The 22,658-nt window shown below is 39.3% G+C and overlaps 1 protein-coding gene across 3 annotated transcripts in view; it reads right to left on the bottom strand.

Moving 5' to 3' along the window:
• The window catches only part of LOC124709135 (DENN domain-containing protein Crag), a 333,511-nt gene that overhangs the window by 4,801 nt on the left and 306,052 nt on the right, over positions 1 to 22,658 (bottom strand). For all 3 annotated transcript variants that reach the window (XM_047240798.1, XM_047240799.1, XM_047240801.1), the window contains 4 exons: positions 16,698 to 16,798; positions 12,303 to 12,473; positions 12,050 to 12,217; positions 7,376 to 7,470 (listed from right to left, as the gene is read on the bottom strand). In XM_047240798.1, coding sequence (XP_047096754.1) covers positions 7,376 to 7,470; positions 12,050 to 12,217; positions 12,303 to 12,473; positions 16,698 to 16,798 — 535 coding nt within the window. The remainder of the gene's footprint in view (positions 1 to 7,375; positions 7,471 to 12,049; positions 12,218 to 12,302; positions 12,474 to 16,697; positions 16,799 to 22,658) is intronic.

Below are 22,658 nucleotides of genomic sequence, written 5' to 3'. Positions count from 1 at the left end.
AACCTGCAGGACTTCACTGTCTGCCAACCCACTGTACTACCCTTCCCCCTTCCCACCCCAGCCTCCTCCTTACCCCCACCAGTTGCCACTCCCATCACGCACTGGTGTTGCTGCTCACAGTGTGGTTTCAGTTGCCCGAGACTGCAGTTATGTGTGTGAGTAGCGTTTATGTGAGTGTGTGCGCATGTGTGTCTGTTGTTGATGAAGGCCTTAATGGCCAAAAGCTATAATTGTGAGAGTCTTTTTGTTGTGCCTATCTGTGACTCAGCATCTCCACTATATGGTGAGTAGCAACTTTCCTTCTCATAATATTGCTACAGGAAAAATGAATTGATATGTAGAACATTTTGGACAAGACTAACTACCGAGGACAGGCAAAAGGTTTTAGATTAATCCTTCTGCTAGACCCCAGACATATCTGCTGCTGTTAATGAAAATTTGAGAGCATGAATGACCCCTAATCAAGCCATAATACTTGGACTATTTAACTACATAATACTTGGAATATTTAACTATCTCATACTGATCAAGGTGACACAATGGTTAAGGCACTGGACTTGGTTTCGGGTGGAACAGGGTTGAAAATCCCATCCAGTATGCTGATTTAGGTTTTCAACAGTTTGCCTATATTCATTAACATGTATGCAAACATGGTTCCTTTGAACTGAATGTGTCCATATTCCATATAGTTTCCCATCTGGTCACCCTATGGTAGTCCCATTAGGGGCTCATTCCACACACTTAAGCAGTATTCTTTATGATGTGTCCCATGGGTATTTTGTATGCAGTTTGTTTTGTAGATCGATTGTATTTTCCTAGTACTCTACCAATGAACTGCAGCCTGCCACCTGCTTTAATTATGACTAAGTGTATAAGATTGTTCCCCTCATATTCCTATAAACTGTTACACCCAGATATTTATATGAACTGACTGATTCCAATTGTAACTGACTGATATTATAGCCACAGCATACTTCATTTTTTTGTTTTTATGAGTGCACAAAAATTTACACTTCTGAACATTTAAAGCAAATTGCCAATCTTTGCACCACTTTGAAATATTATCAAGATCTGGCTTAATATTTGTGCAGCTTCTCTCAGACAATGCTTCATTATAGACAACTGCATAATCTGTGAAAAGTCTGAGGTTGCTATTAAAATAGTCTGCAAGGTCATTAATATACCACATGAACAGCAAGGATCCCAACATCCTTCCTGGCATGCACTCGAAATTACTTTTATCTCTATTGATGATTCCCCATCCAAGATACTAAGCTGCACCCTCCCTATCAAAAAACTCTCAATCCAGTCACAACTTTTGCTTGATGTCCCAGACGATTGTACTTTTGATATTAAGTGTAAATGCGGTACTTAGTCAAATGCTTTTCAGAAATCGAGAAAGACTGCATCTACCTGACTGCCTTGATCCACAGCTTTCAGTATGTCATGTGAGAAATGTGCAAGTTGGATTGCACAAAAGCAGGGTTTTCAGAATACACCCTGTTTCTCTATTCAAGATACTGCATTATGTTGGAGCCCAGAATATGTTCTCAGATTCTACAACAAATGGATGTTAGGCATGTAGTTTGTGGGTCACTTCTGCTACTCTTTTTGTGGACAGGTGTGACCTGTGCTTTCTTCCAGCTACTGGGCATGGTTTTTGTTCAAGGGATCTACAGCAGATTATTGTTACAGGAGAGGCTAACTCAGCAGCAAATTCAGTATTCAAATGCCACTTACACTAATGACTATGTCATTCACCTATGCAGTGGCACAAGAATTAAATTGCAACAATATTCCTGCATTTTCCTTTGGGATGGAAAATTTGAAAATGTCGTTAAGTTCACTACGGGCCATTAAAATTGCTACACCAAGAAGAAATGAAGATGATACACGGGTATTCATTGGACAAATATATTATACTAGAAGTGACATGTGATTACATTTTACACAATTTAGGTGCATAGATCCTGAGAAATCAGTACCCAGAACAACCACTTCTGGCCGTAATAACGGCCTTGATACGCCTGGGCATTGAGTCAAACAGAGCTTGGATGGCGTGTACAGGTAGAACTGCCCATGCAGCTTCAACACGATACCACAGTTCATCAAGAGTAGTGACTGGCGTATTGTGACGAGCCAGTTGCTCGGCCACCATTGGACCAGACGTTTTTAATTGGTGACAGATCTGGAGAACGTGTTGGCCAGGGCAGCAGTCGGACATTATCCTGCTGAAATGTAGGGTTTCGCAAGGATCGAATGAAGGGTAAAGCCATGGGTCGTAACACATCTGAAATGTAACGTCCACTGTTCAAAGTGCCATCGATGTGAACAAGAGGTGACCGAGACGTGTAACCAATGGCACCCCATACCATCACGCCGGGTGATACGCCAGTATGGCGATGATGAATACATGCTTCCAATGTGCGTTCACCGCGTTGTCGCCAAACACGGATGCAACCATCATGATGCTGTAAACAGAATCTGGATTCATCCAAAAAATGACGTTTTGCCATTCGTGCACCCAGGTTCGTCGTTGAGTACACCATCGCAGGCGCTCCTCTCTCTGATGCAGCATCAAGGGTAACCGCAGGCATGGTCTCTGAGCTGATAGTCCGTGCTGCTGCAAACGTCGTTGAACTGTTCGTGCAGATGGTTGTTGTCTTGCAAACGTCCCCATGTGTTGACTCGGGGATCAAGACGTGGCTGCATGATCCATTACAGCCATTCGGATAAGATTCCTGTCATCTCGACTGCTAGTGATACGAGGCCGTTGGGATCCAGCACGGCATTCCGTATTACCCTCCTGAACCCACCAATTCCATATTCTGCTAACAGTCATTGAATCTCGACCAACGCGAGCAGCAATGTCGCGATATGATAAACCACAATTGCGATAGGCTACAATCTGACCTTTATCAAAGTCGGAAACATGATGGTACGCATTTCTCCTCTTTACATGAGGCATCACAACAATGTTTCACCAGGCAATGCCATTCAACTACTGTTTGTGTATGAGAAATCGGTTGGAAACTTTCCTCATGTCAGCACATTGTAGGTGTCGCCACCAGCGCCAACCTTGTGTGAATGCTCTGAAAAGCTAATAATTCTTCCTGTCGATTAAATTTCGCATCTGTAGCACATCATCTTCATGGTGTAGCAATTTTAATGGCCAGTAGTGTATTTCAGCTTTCGCTTTGCTACCCAAAATTTCAGTCTCTGTCACAACCAAGAGTGTTTGGAGCCGAAGTTTGATGCCATTAACAACTTTTACATATGACCAGAATTTCTTTGGGTTTCGTGAAAGAGCTTTTGACATTATTCTACTACAGAAAGCACTGAAGGCTTCACACATTGCTCTCTTGACAGCTAAATGCATTTCATTTGGCACCAACCTATTTATAGTACTATGCTTTTTTCATAAATATTATGCAGTAGTATCTGTTTCTTTAGAAATTTCTTTACAGCGACTGTGTACTACAGAGGCTCGCTACCATCATGAACTGTTTTACTGTGTACATATTTATCCAGTGCGTAGTCAACTATCCTTCTAAACTTGAGTCCTGAGCTAAAAGTTACAATTTCCTCATTGAGATATGACACTACTACTCCTTCATTTCTTTTCCTTCTTTCTACTTGCTTCATTGCCCTTTGTATTTTGGTAACCACTGTTGCTGCAACTGCCACATGTTCACTAATATTACTATTGGAGTGGACATCCTCAAAGAGATCAAGTCTATTTGTTGCTATTACATCTAATCTATTTCCATCGTGAGAGGGTTTCTGAACTGTTCTAGGTAGTTTTCACAGAAGTAGTAATGTTACACAGGAAATTATCACACCCAGCACTAAGAAAAACACACTTTAATTACTGAAATTGATTGTTGGATGGTTAAGTTTTCTCTGATGATTACAGTGTGATTGAGGAACTTCCATACCAGTGAAATGAGGTTTCCTGTAAAACTTTTCGTTACACCAGAAGTGAGTCAGGTGGTTGGTAGGATTCAATTATAATTTAGTATGTGAGCTTCATTACTTTTTAGGAGCACGTTGTTATTGCTTCAACATTTACTCACTATGATTTTAATTCTCCCGCATATACAGGGGGTGAGAGTGGAGGGATTTCTTTGGATCTTACAATGATAGTTCCTGGTCTCCTACAGATATCATTATCTGGATAGGATGGGGAGTTGCCCAATCTAAGAAACCCTTGTGTGCACCCAACACACCTGACTCAATAAGGAGGACCCTACTGTTCTCAGCTAGATGGCACATGTCTACGAAGTTACAGAACCTTTGAAGTCTCTGGTTCAGGCTTGCCACTCGACTCAGGACCAGATCTGTTCTGGGCAAAAAAGCTGCCGATTGTGAACGTCTGTGAGCAAGGATGGTATTCTCAACCTTCTCTGCCATTTGCTGTAATGATCCAAGTATGACCTTGGAGCTAGATGACAAGCATCATTTGTCAGCATGTACCACAATCTGCACTTGGTTGTGCCTCGTCCCTTCAATGGCTGCCAGAATAGCCTGTTCCAACAACGCTGAATGAGGCCCCCAGGCATACACACTGAGTGCACAGTGTTGTTTCTCATCCCTTACAGTCATTTCCCTAAAGGGTACCATTATTAGCTGTACATTTCAACTGCCAAAGATAATGGACTCCCACCTTTTTATGTTTGAGTCCCCTTGGCATGGGATGCAGCATGTTTTTCAACAGGTAAAGCGAGTCTCACTGGCTCAGATTCAGCAGAAGACAGCACCTCAAACTTGTTGATTAGTGTGGTGGATGTAACATCCTGAGTTCTCCTGGTCCTTCTTTCCCCTGTACAGGACTTCTAGAACCACCACTGATTGCTATCAACAGTGAAGTGGAAAAGTAGTTACAGATTCTGTATTTCCTCCAGAAGTGAAAGTGTTCCTCCTCTCTCCCTCCCACTTAACCAACCCCCTGGTCACCTTCCAGTAATTCCTTATATCCAACTTGGCCTCACCATTCTTCTCCAGGTCTCTTCAAAGAACACAAATCTCTCCACGGAAGAAAGGAAAGCCACTTGCAACCACAAAACAGGTCCTGATTTAATCAACTTCTCTGTAAAAAAAGATGTACCACTGCTGTGATGAATTGCAGTGATTACTAGACAGCAGGCTTCTATCAACTGTCTGCCTCCATCACCTACGAACTACATGGTGCTCACGTCATTTCTACTAAGTACCTTAGGTCGATCCAGAATCTCTCCTCCGAGACCAAATCCCTCCCCCCTCCCAAAATCCATTCACCTTCCGCATGCTTCTCAAAATCCACAAACTCAACAACACTGTATGCCCCAAATGCAGCTGGTCATTGCTTTCTAGCTGAAAGAATCTCCACCATAGTCAACCAAAACTAACTAACTGCCCACAGGCTAGCCTCTCATATCAAAGACACAACACACTTCCTTCACTGGCTCTTGACCATCCCCACACCCCGTTATTACCTGGATCCCTTCTTGTCACTCTTGATGACATTTCCCTATACACCAACATCTCTCACGCCCATGTCCTTACCACTATGGAATACTACCTCTCCCTATGTCCTTCCATCTCCACAACCACTACATCATTTCTTATACACCTTACCAACAAAGAATGGAAAAGCCAGGATGGAATGTAGAAATATTATGAGAAGGAAAGTTGCTACTCACCATACAGCGGAGATACTGAGTCACAGATAGGCACAACAAAAGACACTGACAATTATAGCCTTCGTCAACAATAGACACACACAGGTGCGCGCGCACGCACACTCACACACAACTCACACAGTTGTGTGAGTTGCGTTTGCTTAAGTGTGTGTGTGTGTGTGTGTGTGTGTGTGTGTGTGTGTGTACTGTTGACGAAGGCCTTAATGGCCGAAAGCTATAATTGTGCCTATCTGCGACTCAGCATCTCCGCTATATGGTTAGTAGCAACTTTCCTTCTTGTAATATTGTTGCTAACTATATCTTTACACACAACTATTTTCCCTTTGAAAAGAAGGTACACAAACCATTCTCCTGTGGCAACCTGTTCATGGGCCTTGTAGAGGATATCTTCCTAGCCTCCCAAAACCCCAAATACCTTGTCTAGTTCAGATTCAATGTTGATATCTTCATTATTTGGAACCTGGGCGAAGACAACCCTCTTCTCATTCCTCTTCCTCTTCCACCCACTTCACATGGTTTTCCTCTATTCAACATGCGACCTTCCTGACTTTGACCACCACCTCCCTGATGGTGCCATTCATACCTCTGTCCACTTTAAGCCTATGAACTGCCGGCAGCACCTGCACCTTGGCAGCTGTCACCCCTTGCACCCTAAAAATCAGTTCCATACAGCCTGGCCACCCATCGTCAACATATATGTAGTGATGAGAATTCCCTTGCCCAGTATGCTGATGGTCTCCCAGACAGGCACTACCCCCCCTCCCCTCGCCCAAACCTAGTCAATGAACACATTTCTGTGCCATATTCTCACACTTCCCCAATCCTCCCACCACCTCCAGGCATACCCTGTGGAAGACCTAGGTGCAAGACCTGCCTGATCCCCCCATCCAGCACATCCTACTTGAGTCCTGTCACAGGCTTATTCTGTTCCATCAGAGGCAGGACCACTTGTGACAGCAGCCACGTCATACACCAGCTCTGCTGCAATTTATGCACAGTATTTTATTTGGACATAGTTATCAACTGGATGTCCATCCGACTGAATGACCATCACCAAACTGGGGTCAAAAACAGAATTGACCAACCAGTGGCAAAACACATTGCTGGGCACAAACTGTCAGAGACCAATAACTGCTTCACAACCCATGCCATCTGCATCCTTCCCTCCAGCACCAGCTTTTCTGAACTACATATATGGGTGCTATCTTTCCAACACATCCTACACCCCTATAATCCTTCTGCCTCAGTCATCGATGACCCACTGTTCCCATACCGCCCACCCAGCAGTTTCCCCTTCCTTTGTCCTGTGACCCCTTCACAACCCATGCCTTCATGTCGCTGTCAAGCACTGCACCTCGCTGGTTCCAATGCCCATGTATTGCATCCCTAGCCTGAGCACCTGCCACCTCTTCCTCCCACATTCCTATTCTGCACAACTGCTGCCTCCCTCCAAGTCACTAGCTACCTGTTCCAAACCCTTCTTCATGCTTCCTGCTCCTTTTCGTGAGAGACAGCGCACGCACGCATGCATGCGATATCTAGCTTTTCAAAGGATTTATACCAAAAGCTAGCCAAGTTTTGTTCTTTTTGTGCACATGCCAACGACTCAACACTACTGCTATTCACTGAGTAGTCTCTTTTATTGCTAAATTATTTACAATGATGTTATATTCAATACACATGATTCAACTTACCCTTTGGACACACTGGTAGGATCTGTAAGTAGAGCACTTACGAGAGAACTTGGTTCCTCATTTAGCTGCCACAACACATACATAGGCTGTCCAACCTGTAAATGGAAATGAAACAATAAGTACTGGAACCCAGTATAAGAAACTATTCACTCTCTCCCTTGTCTTAACAAATTCAGATACACTGTTCTATATGTGTGTGTGTGTGGAGGGGGGGGGGGGGGGGTGGCAAAAGACAGTAAAAGCTGGTTATTAATAAAAAGGAAAAAATTCAGTCCAGGCCTATAGTTCAGGGACCAAAGAGGAGCCCTGACACTTAATGTTGGCTCGGTGCAGCTGCTTTGTGAGTCCGCTGTGACGAATCACATAATGCAACATTGTTTACGTTCGTATGCCAACCAGAGTTGTGCCAAATTGATCCTGTTCCTTTGGCAGAACTGCCAAATTTGCGCACCTTGTAAAACTACTACACATCTGCAATTTTTTCTACATTGGTTTTGCTAATTTTATTATTTTGTAAGTAGGTTTAATGAAATGAAGCTTTATTGATAAATATTACTTACATGAACTATACTGATATAAAATATTAGACACAACAAATTAAATGAGTCACCAAAGTAAATAAATCACAAGCAATATAAACTTTCTTTTAAAAAAGTGTATTTTGTTGTTTATGGAGATACTGTACTTTAGTTTTAGTATGATGTATAATAAAGAAGTCCTACTAGGTTGCTTCAGCACACAATTTGACAAAGAAAAAGTACACCAAAAAACTATTTGCAATTTTCCAACACCCAAATGTGGCCAGATTTACTGTATTGCGTCAACAAGATAATTTGAAAATCGTGTCAACCTCCCAAACCTCCATTTCCAAAAGCAAAAGATCTGCAGGTACCTACTGCAATTGCCTGATGAGTATCAAACACATCATGTTGCCATCACATACTGTTCAATGAAAGAATTTAACAAAGTACAAGTTTGGCAGATGGGGAGGGGGGGCGGGGGGTATATCTTGCCATACTTAAACTGATGGTAACACACCAGTGTTATCATAGTCTGTGTTGCAGGAGCTCTTTGTAATTCACAGTTGAATACTGGCACTAGCATTGCCAGATGCTGGCAATTTCTCACCTTACAGAGTATAGTACAGCATCACACTAGAAAACATTTATACAGAATAAAAGAGCTCAGTTGTGAATAAAACCTGATTTGCCAATGTGGTGGTGTCATTAGCCAACATGTATTATACTTACAAGGCATTCAGTTTTTCTTTTAACTCTGATTTGATCATACCATCCCGTAAAAGCACAAAATTTTTTAAAAAAGTCTTTCAGTTACATTCTTTACAAGCACTCAAAACTATTTAAGAACTATTTTATCCATGACAGTTTGAGAACACTGTGGCTTTATTAGGATAAAATCAGTGAATCATCAAACTGCAGTTAGCCATCCTTTCTTGAAGCAATAAATTTCCCTAACTATCCTAAGCCCATTAGACAGCAACAATGATTTCTTGTATGAATGTATACATTTTTATCCTTTAACAGAAAACAGTATAAGTGATTTTGTGTTTTACTAAAACTTTCCATCTGCTCATAGGGTCTATATGTTCTATTTACTTGAGGAAATGAAGTTGTTTTACTTATTAATTTTCAGAAATATTTGGGCTTTATTTATAACAAAACCATGTCCTATAGGCAGGTAAAATAGGCCACCCTAAATGAAGGGTGAGAAATGGTACATACCTTGAGGGGGTGATAGTATTAGTAATTCTGGACAAAAAATGCCATATGAACATATGGTCCATTCTTCAGAGTTTCTGAGGAAACTAATAAAAACAACGCAGATGGTTCACAATCTGCCGATGATATGGATGGAGACCCTTCTCATGTACCACGCGTATTATTCATGTCTGTGGAACACCAAGCTGTGTAGCAAGTCACCTAGAGTTGGTAGCTGCACTGTGTTCTGCCATTTCAAAAGTGTTCTCAAATTCACTATGATCTTGTTGGACAGGATGTTCAGATACATCATGTATGCTGGGAAACTTACCAGGCTTGCGCAAACTGGTCAACACCCTGCAAAATACTGTGCTATCCAGAAATCTGTAATCAGGAGGAAATCCACATTCGTATTTGCAAACAGTGGATCTGGAATTCCAATTACAAAACCAGTAGACAAAGATCATGTGACCATGTTCTGCATGAATGAAAATGTGTGGCACCTTCACTACAATGACCTGATTGTTTCGACTATACATACAACACTGCAGTACACAGGTGCAACCACTGCAGTACTGACATGTGAGGTAAACAATGTGTACTCTTCCATGACCTGTCATCCCATCATGTGCAAGTGATGTGCGCATTGAAATAGTCAGTAAAGACAACACTACATGGCCTAATGTCACTTTGGTTGTATTCTTATGTGAGTGCTGGTGAAGGAGGATATGTGACTGACACCCATGATTTTCAAACAGCTGTATGTCGGAACAGTTAAGAAAAGGGCATATGTTCATTTGAAATTTTTTATTCAGAATCACCAATACTATCACCCCTCAAAGCATGTACCTTGTCCCTGAGTCACCCTGTATATTCAGAATGCGTAAATATATAAAGGTGAAGTTTTCTCTAAGTTATTATGAACAGTGTGGCGGATTTTATTACGTATGCTAGTAATCTTTATTGTTTATAGCTGCCCAATTACAACACTGACTGTTTTGCATCACTGAAGTCTTCTTTAAATGTTCTTTCCAATGCCACAGAAAAATACATACAGCTACAAAATGTGGGGTCATAATTTTAAGTTGTATATGTTAAAAACCCGAGGTGTGAAATTAGTAACAAAAAAATAAATTATTGTTTTTTTAAAACAGGGTACCACTCTACAGTTTTCTTCCTTACAGATATATGAGAATTAAGTGGAGTCTAGATGCCGTGCTATTTATTAATGAAAGAACTGATGATTTAGTGTGAATGTACAGTGTCTGAATACTAATCTTCACATGAACTGCAGTCAAGTATGCAAGAAAAGCAATAACTAATCCACATGGGAAAACAGAGTTATTAGTAAATTTTTGAGAATGTTGGATCACTGAAACATACAATAATGTTTTTTTCATCATCATAATCACCAGCAGCAGTAATATTTGGCACCCACTACTGGATAAAGACCACCTCCGGACCTCTTCATGCATTATGATCTTCAGTTATACAAATTCATGCTGCTATTGTTTTAATGACATCTTCACAACTTGCATTAAGTTTTCATCTCAATCTTCTCTTATCTGCTAAAATCCAGGAATGAGTTTCATTGGCCCATCTACCACCAATCTGCCCGACAACTATTAAACTCTATTTCATTTTAAGTAGTCCACTCCAATCTGTACACTGGTTAATTTGTTTGTCTTCCTGCATCTCCATGTAACTCCCAAGATGTACATTTCTGCTGCTCATTGTTTTTGGATAGTTTTTGCAAAAAATGCCAAAGTCTCACTGCTATCAATTAAAACTGGTAATCCTTGCTGTTTGTATTTTTTTTTTCAAACACATCAAAAGCTTGGTTTCAAATACATTATTTAATTTACCAAAACCACTCCAAGATATTTTACTATTCCGTTTATTTCTTTAGCTGTCCATGTAGTCATTGCCTTCAACTGTCTTAATTACAAAACAATCCAATGGATCTAAGATGCCTTTGTTAATTTTTACTATTTTTTTCTGTGTGCTGATTATACTGATCACAATATTTTTAAGGTTTACTTTCAAACTTGCTCTGTTATATTTTTTCATACATTGTTGAAAATGATTTGCAGTAGGAATCAACATCATGATCTCATGAGCAAAACAAAGCTGGCTACAGCATGTTTCATTAATGAGTATTCCTCCCTTTCTTCCAATTTAGAGATCTGAGAACCACCTCTAGGGCTCCTGAGAACAGCTGATGTCAAACTGAAGATCTAGTATTGGTGTACATATTCTTCATGCGTTGAATCAGTGCTTTATTTCTCAGTGACTGTTGTGCATATTTTTCTGACCCTGAATGAACAGCTTTTTCTAAATGTATGAATCCCAAGCATTTCTCTGTTCTCTAATTTTGTTCATAAATTGCAAAAGGAGCATTGTGCTACATTCTCTTCTACGTTTGTTCCTTTGTTTGAGTACAATTTGATGTTTTTTCATGCTGTTGGTGATAATTTTAATGAATATCTGTATATTGATGATGCTGACATATTCTAAACACACATGGTTCCTTACTTGTGAAGCAGAAATAATTCCACACTACCATTACCTCTCCTCTATCTTATTGGTTCAGCACACACTTGTAACCAGTCAGGAAGTTTCACAACAGTGCGAACACTGCTGCATAGTTAAAGATTCATTCTGGTACCATTACAGTGTTGTCAGTTACAATTAGTAACAGTTATGTTCGAGTAAAATGGCCACCAAGAATATGTGACATAAGTGTCTTTTTCAGTAAACTGAGGAACTCTCTCTTAGCAGTTGTGTAATGTTAGTGCAATGTTTAATATTTATTTCTTGACTTTGGGGACATTATTATTCAGTAAACTGTCGATGTACACTTACAGAAGACAACAGTAAAGGGTATTCAAACAGTTTGTGGTAAACTAAATAATTACTACACATAATCAGCAATTATTTGTGGAGCAAGTTTTACCTCTTCATGAAGGCGAGGATTATCCCACATGCAGTGAATCAAAACATTATTGTGATCACTGTTGGCCCATGATGGATGAACAGTTCGGTTTCCTTTTTCTACAGACGCTGCATGTAAACACAAGCCAGGCAAGTGACTTACAGCTGTGATGCGTTGAAACACCCAGACCTGCAATATTCATGCAATACAAACTGCTGTATGACGAATTCAATTAATTATTTGAAATGTAATGGAAAAAGAATATTTTACCTACCATATTCCAGTATATAATTGGATGCTCATCCACAAATCGGGACTGCGTAAGACAGCTATCTCCTTCATTGTACAAAATATTTTCAAATTCCTTTCTCAGTACTAATGGATTGAGATATGGCACAGTAATTGGCTCAAGTGTAACTGGAAGATCTGCCGGAGGGTCTTCTCTCTGCAATAGAGATGCTTTTACGTTTATATTGCAGTTTACACATGTTTTACAATCGCTGTGTTCAACTCACATCTATTATCCAGTTTAGTAATTAGTTGCTGGTAATGTTTTCCAGCCACTCTTGTAATATCCCTTTATAATAAATTCATGCAAGCAGCCAGAACATGATGCAGATATAAGCAAATATGTGAAACATTAGCATATCTTTATGTTAAGTCTTTTGTCCAATTACTACAGGTATGTTAATATTAGACAGCTGATGAAAGCTATGAAACACAATAGTGATTAATGTATGTGTTCTGGTATATGGGCAGAAAATGTGTTATAGATAGAATTACTGTAAACTTAAATCAGCTAGTTTCATTGTTCTAATTGTTTTGTTACTCTCCCTCTTGAATGCTGAGGGACTTTCCTCATAAGTTGTGTATTTTTTCTGAATATGCCAGCAGATGTCTTATCAGGTGACCTACCCCTTATTCACCAGCCTACACACTAGGAGTCGCTCCAGGATGTTTAATTTTCCCTATGCCAATTTGAGGTGAATGGTCTTCACAATTTACCACTGCACCTATCTTTGGCACAGAAATATGTAAACCATAGAGCTGCATTATTCTTTGGTAACATATCTTTGGATATATGTTACAAACATATTAAAAATTGTGTCTGACAACTCCTCCTATCCCACAGGTGATTTCTTAAATAAAGTATATATCAGCAAATGCCATCATACAACTATACACATTTTTTCATAAATGTCTATTTATCAAGTACACATAGATGAATGAACGAACAAAAGCAGAAGGAATTTCAGTTTTTAGAATCAGAAGTTTTTTCATTTGGCAAATGACATGACAAGATCGCTGGTTTTTAGCTTTTGACATCAGGTAGCTTTAGTGGAGGATTTCATTTATGGTCACCACTTCTTGAAGATCCTGTTCAAAACATGAGCAGGGTCTCTTTGTTGCTATGTTGTATTATGTACTCTGCATTCTCTCTTAGGTTTCTAACTTCCTGCTCAGGCATTTCTACTCACTGTGAGGCATTCTGCTGCATACAAAGCCTCTGATTAAATGATTGCACAGTAGTTTGTAAATACTTCTTGACAGCTTCTATGCCATTTACATCGAGTTATTCCCAGATGTAAAGGCTACTTTCTCGGAAATGCCTGGTTCTAATGATTCTCCTAGGTACTTGATTTTTTTTCTGCCTGCCTGATTTTTCCATCATCTGCATTTACCTCTCGGGGTGGCGACTTAATGCCTGTTATAAATTTTGGTTTCTCAAATGACCTCTGGAGGCCAACCACTGCCATGTTGATTTTGAATTTCTTGATTTGTTTTGTGGCTATGCCTAGGTAATCAGAAAAGATCGCAAAATCATCTGCAAAAGCTGAGCAATCAGTGTCAGACCAATGCTGCTGTACCAATTCTGTATGCAGCAGAAGACCTTACAGTGAATAGAAATGCCTGAACAGGAAGTTAGAAGCCTAAGAGAGAACGGAGAGTGCAAAAGAACATAGCAACAAACAGTGTTTTTGATAACTTCACCATGTACTGCTTTGAGCCACTTGCACGAAGGGAAAAGTGGAGGTCACAGGCCATCTCCTAACTTAACATCCATCCCGACCTCATAGGCACTGAAATCTACCTTCTGAATTTCACTTATGGTGCCAATCACGGTTTTTTTGGATAATTGTTTATTTTTTGTCTAAGCTGACTTGTTTCAGGATTTGGTTTAGTGCATTTCAATCAACAGGGTTGTGATCCTTCATGAAATCAATGAAGGTAACTAAGAACTTCTTATCCTTAAACTTCAGGTATAAAAGAACACAGATGTAACATTGGTAACACGCACATCAAAAGAGTAGTCTTTCCTAAATCCTCCTTGATATTTCCCTTTTGTGAGTCAAACTGTTCTGCAGCCACAGAAGGCTTTAGAGAAAATCTCATACTTATCAAGGTAAATGGGATGCTAAAATGGTTGTTCATATTTTATTTTTTCATTTCTTTTTAAAGATGACAAATTCGGGCAAATGTCCAGCCACTTGGCAGTCCTCTTGTTTCCAGATCTTGTAAATGATTGCTGTCTGCTTACTGACTGCTTTCTCACCTGTGTGTTTCCAGAGTTTAGCAATTTTGCATTTTTGCCAGTTTCTTTGTTGACCTTAAGAGACTGGGCGAACAGCACTTTTGTTTTCATTCACCTCTAATTCTGACCTCTCCTTTCTCTAATTCCTCTACAATTATCTTTTGACACTGCTGACACACTGAGCAGGTCAGTGACTTTTTTAATTTGGTGAACACTAGTGGTCTACCTTGTATACATACATGTCTGGCATACAGCTTACTGTTGAGAAGTTTCACAAGAGGACAATTTCCATGTAAACTTAAATATTTACTTTGGAAACAAACTGTAAGTTGGCACTAAGCCATTCTCTATGATATCTCTTCTCCCAGGAATGCTAGTCCACAGAGTTCAGATAGCTCATTTGGTAAGAACAACGTCCATCACTGTCCATGAAAGGCAGGCATCCAGGTTTGAGTCCTGATTCAGCACCCTTTTTATTGGTCAGGAAGCCCCTCCTATTACGTAGGACAAATGGGAAAAGCATTGAAACTCAGATCAAAGTGCATGTAGATGCGATGTGGTTGGACAACATATCAAAATCCATATTGGCAATATGGACAACTCTCAACAGACAGGACAACTCTCAACAGACAGAGTGAAAAGCACTGAAGACTGCATCCAGATATTGCACCATGCTGAGAAAGATAACCTATGGACCTATTCAAGGAGAAAGATATATATATGTACATAAACGCAAATCACCACATTATATTCTCGATGAACACACTGAGTTATGGAACCGTCCTTTCTTCAAAATTTCATTCACTTGTTTTCTGTTTGAAACATAAACAAACACTCTCGCTCTGATAAAATCAAATTGCATACACTAATGCAACATGAAATACTACACTAAAATATAACAGCTTGCTTAGTCATACATTAATACAATAGTTAAATCAATGTCAAATTTCAAGTAGGTATTATATATTAATGTAGTGTCCTGGCACTATTTGTGTAAATAAATACAGTTATTAAAAGTGGTTGACTGCTGTTTTCTTCCTTTCAAGAATCATCTGTACCTTGCACACAGCCATGGTCTCAAAATGCGTTTCCAACATATTAGCCATTCAGTTACAACTGGTGTTCTATAAATTACCTTGGCAAAGAAGCAAATGGCACATCTCAAAATAGTCAATATCCAGCCCTGTTCTCACCACCTGGCATAGACCAGATCCATGTTCCTTAAATTGATATTAATTTATCTACATACTTCCCCTTCACTAAATGAAGGTGATTTTGCAGCAAGAATGGATACTGAAGTGGGTAACAATCATTTTGCAACTGGATATTCCTATGCCAATTCCTGTAACAATGTTACACTGGTGCTGTTCTAACAACATGTCAATAGTTGTCTCTTCCAGTCAATATATCAAATAAATTCTTGAAGAGATAGTTCAGCTAAATTTGCTCTATGTATATCATGAAAGCACTTTGCATACTCCAATTTGTTAATGTCATATATCCATTGCATACTAGTGTGCTGTAAGGACATCACCTGGTGTTCACTACCAGACCCTGTACAGCTGCAGTTTAAAAAATAGGTGTACAAACAACAGTGTCACAATATATTTACTGTTTTACTTAGTTTGTTGTTAAGAACTCATCAAAATATGAAAACAGTTTTAAAAAATAAACTGAATAATTTTTTCTTGGCAATTTTTATTATTTGCTTGGTGAATTTTTGTTATTTACTAAATTTATAGGTAGGCGAAAATTAATTGAAAAGTGAATCGTGAACATGGTGAGCATATTCACTGATAAACGTATTACTTTTATGAACAACTGAAAAGTTCTACATAATAATTAATTTCTACAAATATAATTAATTGAAGAAACATAATACAAGTAACAAACTAAAATCACTTTGACTTAACAGTTTCTTCTTCTCTGAATAGACTCATTTATTACATTTAAATGTAGATTAACTTCAGTTCCAAAGTCAGTCATGTGACTGGTGAGCATACACATTCATGTTTATTGAGAAAATGTATTATATTTATAAACTGAATGACACGTACTATACCATAATGAGTTATCAAAAACATGAGCCACAGAAAATGTAAGAAATACTTTCACTTAGTCACTTTTAATCTTTACCTTCCTGTTACATGCAGTCAGAGGATCTCCTTCTGCTGGACGAAGTTTACTGACATCTGTTTCAGCTGCACTGCTGGAATCTACTGATGAATTACTCAGACCTGTAATAAAGTAATTCATCAGTTTCAACAGCTGTAATTATACCAATGTAACTCTCAGGTTTTGTTGGCGTGATTGATAAGAAGTGAGATTTTGGGTTTTCAACTGAGTTGTTCAACTCTCTGCACAATATTTCGAAGACCAACCCAGCTGTCTTCTTCAGTTGCTGCTAGTTTCGCTGTTGTACTCACTGCCTGGACTCCAACCAGACATATGCAAAAGGCATTGAGCAATAAAAATGAGATGTACCAATATCCTTATTAAAAACTTCAACAAGATTAAATATATGCTAAGTAATGTATGATTACATGATGATGGCGTCCTCTTGGGTAAAATATTCCGGAGGTAAAATAGTCCCCCATTCGGATCTCCGGGCGGGGACTACTCAAGAGGATGTCGTTATCAGGAGAAAGAAAACTGGCGTTCTACGGATCGGAGCGTGGAATGTCAGATCCCTTAATCGGGCAGGTAGGTTAGAAAATTTAAAAAGGGAAATGGATAGGTTGAAGTTAGATATAGTGGGAATTAGTGAAGTTCGCTGGCAGGAGGAACAAGACTTCTGGTCAGGTGACTACAGGGTTATAAACACAAAATCAAATAGGGGTAATGCAGGAGTAGGTTTAATAATGAATAGGAAAATAGGAATGCGGGTAAGCTACTACAAACAGCATAGTGAACGCATTATTGTGGCCAAGATAGATATGAAGCCCACGCCTACTACAGTAGTACAAGTTTATATGCCAACTAGCTCTCCAGATGACGAAGAAATTGAAGAAATGTATGATGAAATAAAAGAAATTATTCAGATTGTGAAGGGAGACGAAAATTTAATAGTCATGGGTGACTGGAATTTGAGTGTAGGAAAAGGGAGAGAAGGAAACATAGTAGGTGAATATGGATTGGGGGACAGAAATGAAAGAGGAAGCCGCCTGGTCGAATTTTGCACAGAGCACAACATAATCATAACTAACACTTGGTTTAAGAATCATGAAAGAAGGTTGTATACATGCAAGAACCCTGGAGATACTAAAAGGTATCAGATAGATTATATAATGGTAAGACAGAGATTTAGGAACCAGGTTTTAAATTGTAAGACATTTCCAGGGGCAGATGTGGACTCTGACCACAATCTATTGTTTATGACCTGTAGATTAAAACTGAAGAAACTGCAAAAAGGTGGGAATTTAAGGAGATGGGACCTGGATAAACTAAAAGAACCAGAGGTTGTACAGAGATTCAGGGAGAGCATAAGGGAGCAATTGACAGGAATGGGGGAAATAAATACAGTAGAAGAAGAATGGGTAGCTTTGAGGGATGAAGTAGTGAAGGCAGCAGAGGATCAAGTAGGTAAAAAGACGAGGGCTAGTAGAAATCCTTGGGTAACAGAAGAAATATTGAATTTAATTGATGAAAGGAGAAAATATAAAAATGCAGGCAAAAAGGAATACAAACGTCTCAAAAATGAGATCGACAGGAAGTGCAAAATGGCTAAGCAGGGATGGCTAGAGGACAAATGTAAGGATGTAGAGGCCTATCTCACTAGGGGTAAGATAGATACCGCCTACAGGAAAATTAAAGAGACCTTTGGAGATAAGAGAACGACTTGTATGAATATCAAGAGCTCAGATGGAAACCCAGTTCTAAGCAAAGAAGGGAAAGCAGAAAGGTGGAAGGAGTATATAGAGGGTCTATACAAGGGCGATGTACTTGAGGACAATATTATGGAAATGGAAGAGGATGTAGAAGAAGATGGAATGGGAGATATGATACTGCGTGAAGAGTTTGACAGAGCACTGAAAGACCCGAGTCGAAACAAGGCCCCCGGAGTAGACAATATTCCATTGGAACTACTGACGGCCGTGGGAGAGCCAGTCCTGACAAAACTCTACCATCTGGTGAGCAAGATGTATGAAACAGGCGAAATACCCTCAGACTTCAAGAAGAATATAATAATTCCAATCCCAAAGAAAGCAGGTGTTGACAGATGTGAAAATTACCGAACTATCAGCTTAATAAGTCACAGCTGCAAAATACTAACACGAATTCTTTACAGACGAATGGAAAAACTAGTAGAAGCCAACCTCGGGGAAGATCAGTTTGGATTCCGTAGAAACACTGGAACACGTGAGGCAATACTGACCTTACGACTTATCTTAGAAGAAAGATTAAGGAAAGGTAAACCTACGTTTCTAGCATTTGTAGACTTAGAGAAAGCTTTTGACAATGTTGACTGGAATACTCTCTTTCAAATTCTAAAGGTGGCAGGGGTAAAATACAGGGAGCGAAAGGCTACTTACAATTTGTACAGAAACCAGATGGCAGTTATAAGAGTCGAGGGACATGAAAGGGAAGCAGTGGTTGGGAAGGGAGTAAGACAGGGTTGTAGCCTCTCCCCGATGTTGTTCAATCTGTATATTGAGCAAGCAGTAAAGGAAACAAAAGAAAAATTCGGAGTAGGTATTAAAATTCATGGAGAAGAAATAAAAACTTTGAGGTTCGCCGATGACATTGTAATTCTGTCAGAGACAGCAAAGGACTTGGAAGAGCAGTTGAATGGAATGGACAGTGTCTTGAAAGGAGGATATAAGATGAACATCAACAAAAGCAAAACAAGGATAATGGAATGTAGTCTAATTAAGTCGGGTGATGCTGAGGGAATTAGATTAGGAAATGAGACACTTAAAGTAGTAAAGGAGTTTTGCTATTTGGGGAGCAAAATAACTGATGATGGTCGAAGTAGAGAGGATATAAAATGTAGGCTGGCAATGGCAAGGAAAGCGTTTCTGAAGAAGAGAAATTTGTTAACATCCAGTATTGATTTAAGTGTCAGGAACTCATTTCTGAAAGTATTCGTATGGAGTGTAGCCATGTATGGAAGTGAAACATGGACGATAAATAGTTTGGACAAGAAGAGAATAGAAGCTTTCGAAATGTGGTGCTACAGAAGAATGCTGAAGATTTGATGGGTAGATCACATAACTAATGAGGAAGTATTGAATAGGATTGGGGAGAAGAGAAGTTTGTGGCACAACCTGACCAGAAGAAGGGATCGGTTGGTAGGACATGTTCTGAGGCATCAAGGGATCACCAATTTAGTATTGGAGGGCAGCGTGGAGGGTAAAAATCGTAGAGGGAGACCAAGAGATGAATACACTAAGCAGATTCAGAAGGATGTAGGTTGCAGTAGGTACTGGGAGATGAAAAAGCTTGCACAGGATAGAGTAGCATGGAGAGCTGCATCAAACCAGTCTCAGGACTGAAGACCACAACAACAACAACAACAACATAATGACATCAAGAGTATTAAAACTTTCAATGTCACCAATACTCTTGATACCTCCATTGCAAACAATACTCATGGTAAGCCATCCAGTACCATGACTAAATCACTTCTCAGTACATTGATGTCCCTAACTAGATGTGGCGATGATGATGGGAATTGCACTTGGTTATACACAGCAGTGCGAGACCAACACTAACTCTCAGTCAGGCAGTGAGTAAATATAATGGCAAAACTCACAGCACCTCAAGAAGATGGATGGGTCGGTTGTCTAAATATTGTACAGGAAATGGAAACTGAACATATGGAAGATTACAATCACACAAAATTTTTATTTCAACAAAAATCTGTGATCGGAGGACTCTTAAAAAAAAAAAAAAAAAAAAAAAAAAAGACATTGTTTTCTATCCTAGTAAGAGTAACCACAACACACTGTAATGCTTCTCAGGTAAACAGCTACTTATGTGAGATGTCTTTATGGGTTTCCCTTTGTTCAGCAATTAAAAAAAGTATTCTGATAGATGGATTTTATTCATTCGTTCTTACTATAGTTCAGTTTTATTATAGGCTTGCTGATTTTGAATTACACACACAAATCCACAATATGTAATTTCAAAATGTGCACACAGTGCCCTAAAAAAGGAAAATTAGAAAGACAAGTCACAGTTCTGCAAGTGAAAATTCATTATGTTCTACCCTCAGAGATATCCAAATACAACAAAACTGTTTTCTCCCCATTAAGTGAGCCATTAGCTCAATGCTGTTATTTATAATTCCAATACATGTGTCAATAGTATTCTCTGTCACTATTTTTTAGCTTGTATTTAATACTATTACAAACATTATTTTTGTTCCATATAGTGATATTCATTTTCATGCCAATACTTTTCTTGTCCACGAGCCTTATGGTGCAACTTGACTAAAAGAAAAGATCAGCTGATAGGACACCACCTGACGCATCAAGGAATACTTGATTTGGTGTGGAGAGAAGTATGGAGGATAATAATTGTAGAGGAGACAGACCAAGGCCTCTAGTTCACAAATCCAGGTGGATGTAAGGTTGCAGTAGTTATGCAGCATTGGTGAGACTTCAGCAAGATACAGTAGCATAGAGAGCTCCATTAAACCAGTCTTCAGACTGAAGACCTAAAAAAAACACAGATCACTGAAGATAAGTGAGAAAAGTGGGATGACCTGAAACAGCACTTTCAAACTGATGCTTATTTACTCATCTATAAGTCAAATAATTTCTGCCAAAGGCCATGTAAGCCAGAAGAAATCCTGCACCATGGCTAAATGATGAGCTGAAGAGAGGGCTGCATGTATGACATACAGACGATGCCTCACCCTGGAAAATCATACTGCCTGTCAGTAGATGCTGAAGTGTGTCAGCAAATCTGTAGGAAATGCTGAAATAGACATGCCTGTACATTAACTGACAACAGACAGATTAGATGTCATTGATTCTAGACGGAAAATACTCTTTCATAATCATGTTACCAAAAATATTGTTGAAAAATTCATGCATGATGTGTATTAAATCAGCACCCAATGGACATGATACCATTACACTGTAAAAGGTCACACTTATTACTGACTCACCACTGCTCACAATGAAGAATATCTTCTATTACCACCAGACTGCAAGCTTTTTTCCAGTGATCTGGAAACAAAGACTTGTCAAACTACTGCCCAAAAAGGAACTGCTGCAGCAGTCTCTGATCACTGTCCCATTTGTGTTCTTTCATTGCTAGCTAAGTCCTTACAATATAAAGTCATGATCAGTATATTGACTACTTGATGGCAAATAACCTAGTAGATAAATACCAAACAGACTTACATAGGCATTGCAATGCCTCAACAGTTTTACCAAAAATAACACATGACCTGAAGCTAGTCATGGTGGTGACTTTAACCCACCCAGTATTGGCTGGAAAAACTAAACATTACTTTTAGCGGTAAGGGAAGCCATGAAGCTACTAGAGTATGATGGTCACCAAAAGCAAAAAGGACATGAAAAAAGCTAATTGAGTATTTGTGTCCAGTCCCTAGCAAATGAGACAGGAACTGAAATTGAGGGTAGCAAAGCAAAAGCTCAAATCCTTAACTCTGCTTTCAAATGTTCCTTTACAAGGGAAAATGTTCCAGCATAAAGTTAAGCACCAGCATGCCAGTTGGAAACCACAGAGCAGAGAGGGCTGTGAAGAAGATGTCAGCCAATAGCACTCTGACCGACCCCTCTAAGATTACAACGTGACAGCAGCGGCCTCTAGATGAAGCAAACAAAAGCGCTGCTCCCGACTGGTCATGGCCAGTTCTACAAAAGCATCAAAGATCAGCGACTTGGATAAAAGCATCCACTGTATTCCTTCACTTGTGTAGGAATCATTATACTGAAGGACATAGATTATATTGCATGTTGCCCTTTGCTTGCAACACATCTATGTACATCTGTAATTATAGGTTATCTTTTTTGAGCTGACTGCAATGTAACTAAAAAGAATCACACCAGATGCATTTCACTTTTATTCTGTGGCATTCTGAAATTGGATACATACACTTGTAAATTTATTTTTTGATTC

This window comes from Schistocerca piceifrons, chromosome 7 (genome assembly GCF_021461385.2).
Source record: "Schistocerca piceifrons isolate TAMUIC-IGC-003096 chromosome 7, iqSchPice1.1, whole genome shotgun sequence".
Lineage (NCBI taxonomy): Eukaryota > Metazoa > Arthropoda > Insecta > Orthoptera > Acrididae > Schistocerca > Schistocerca piceifrons.
This window is presented reverse-complemented; position numbering and strand designations above follow the sequence as displayed.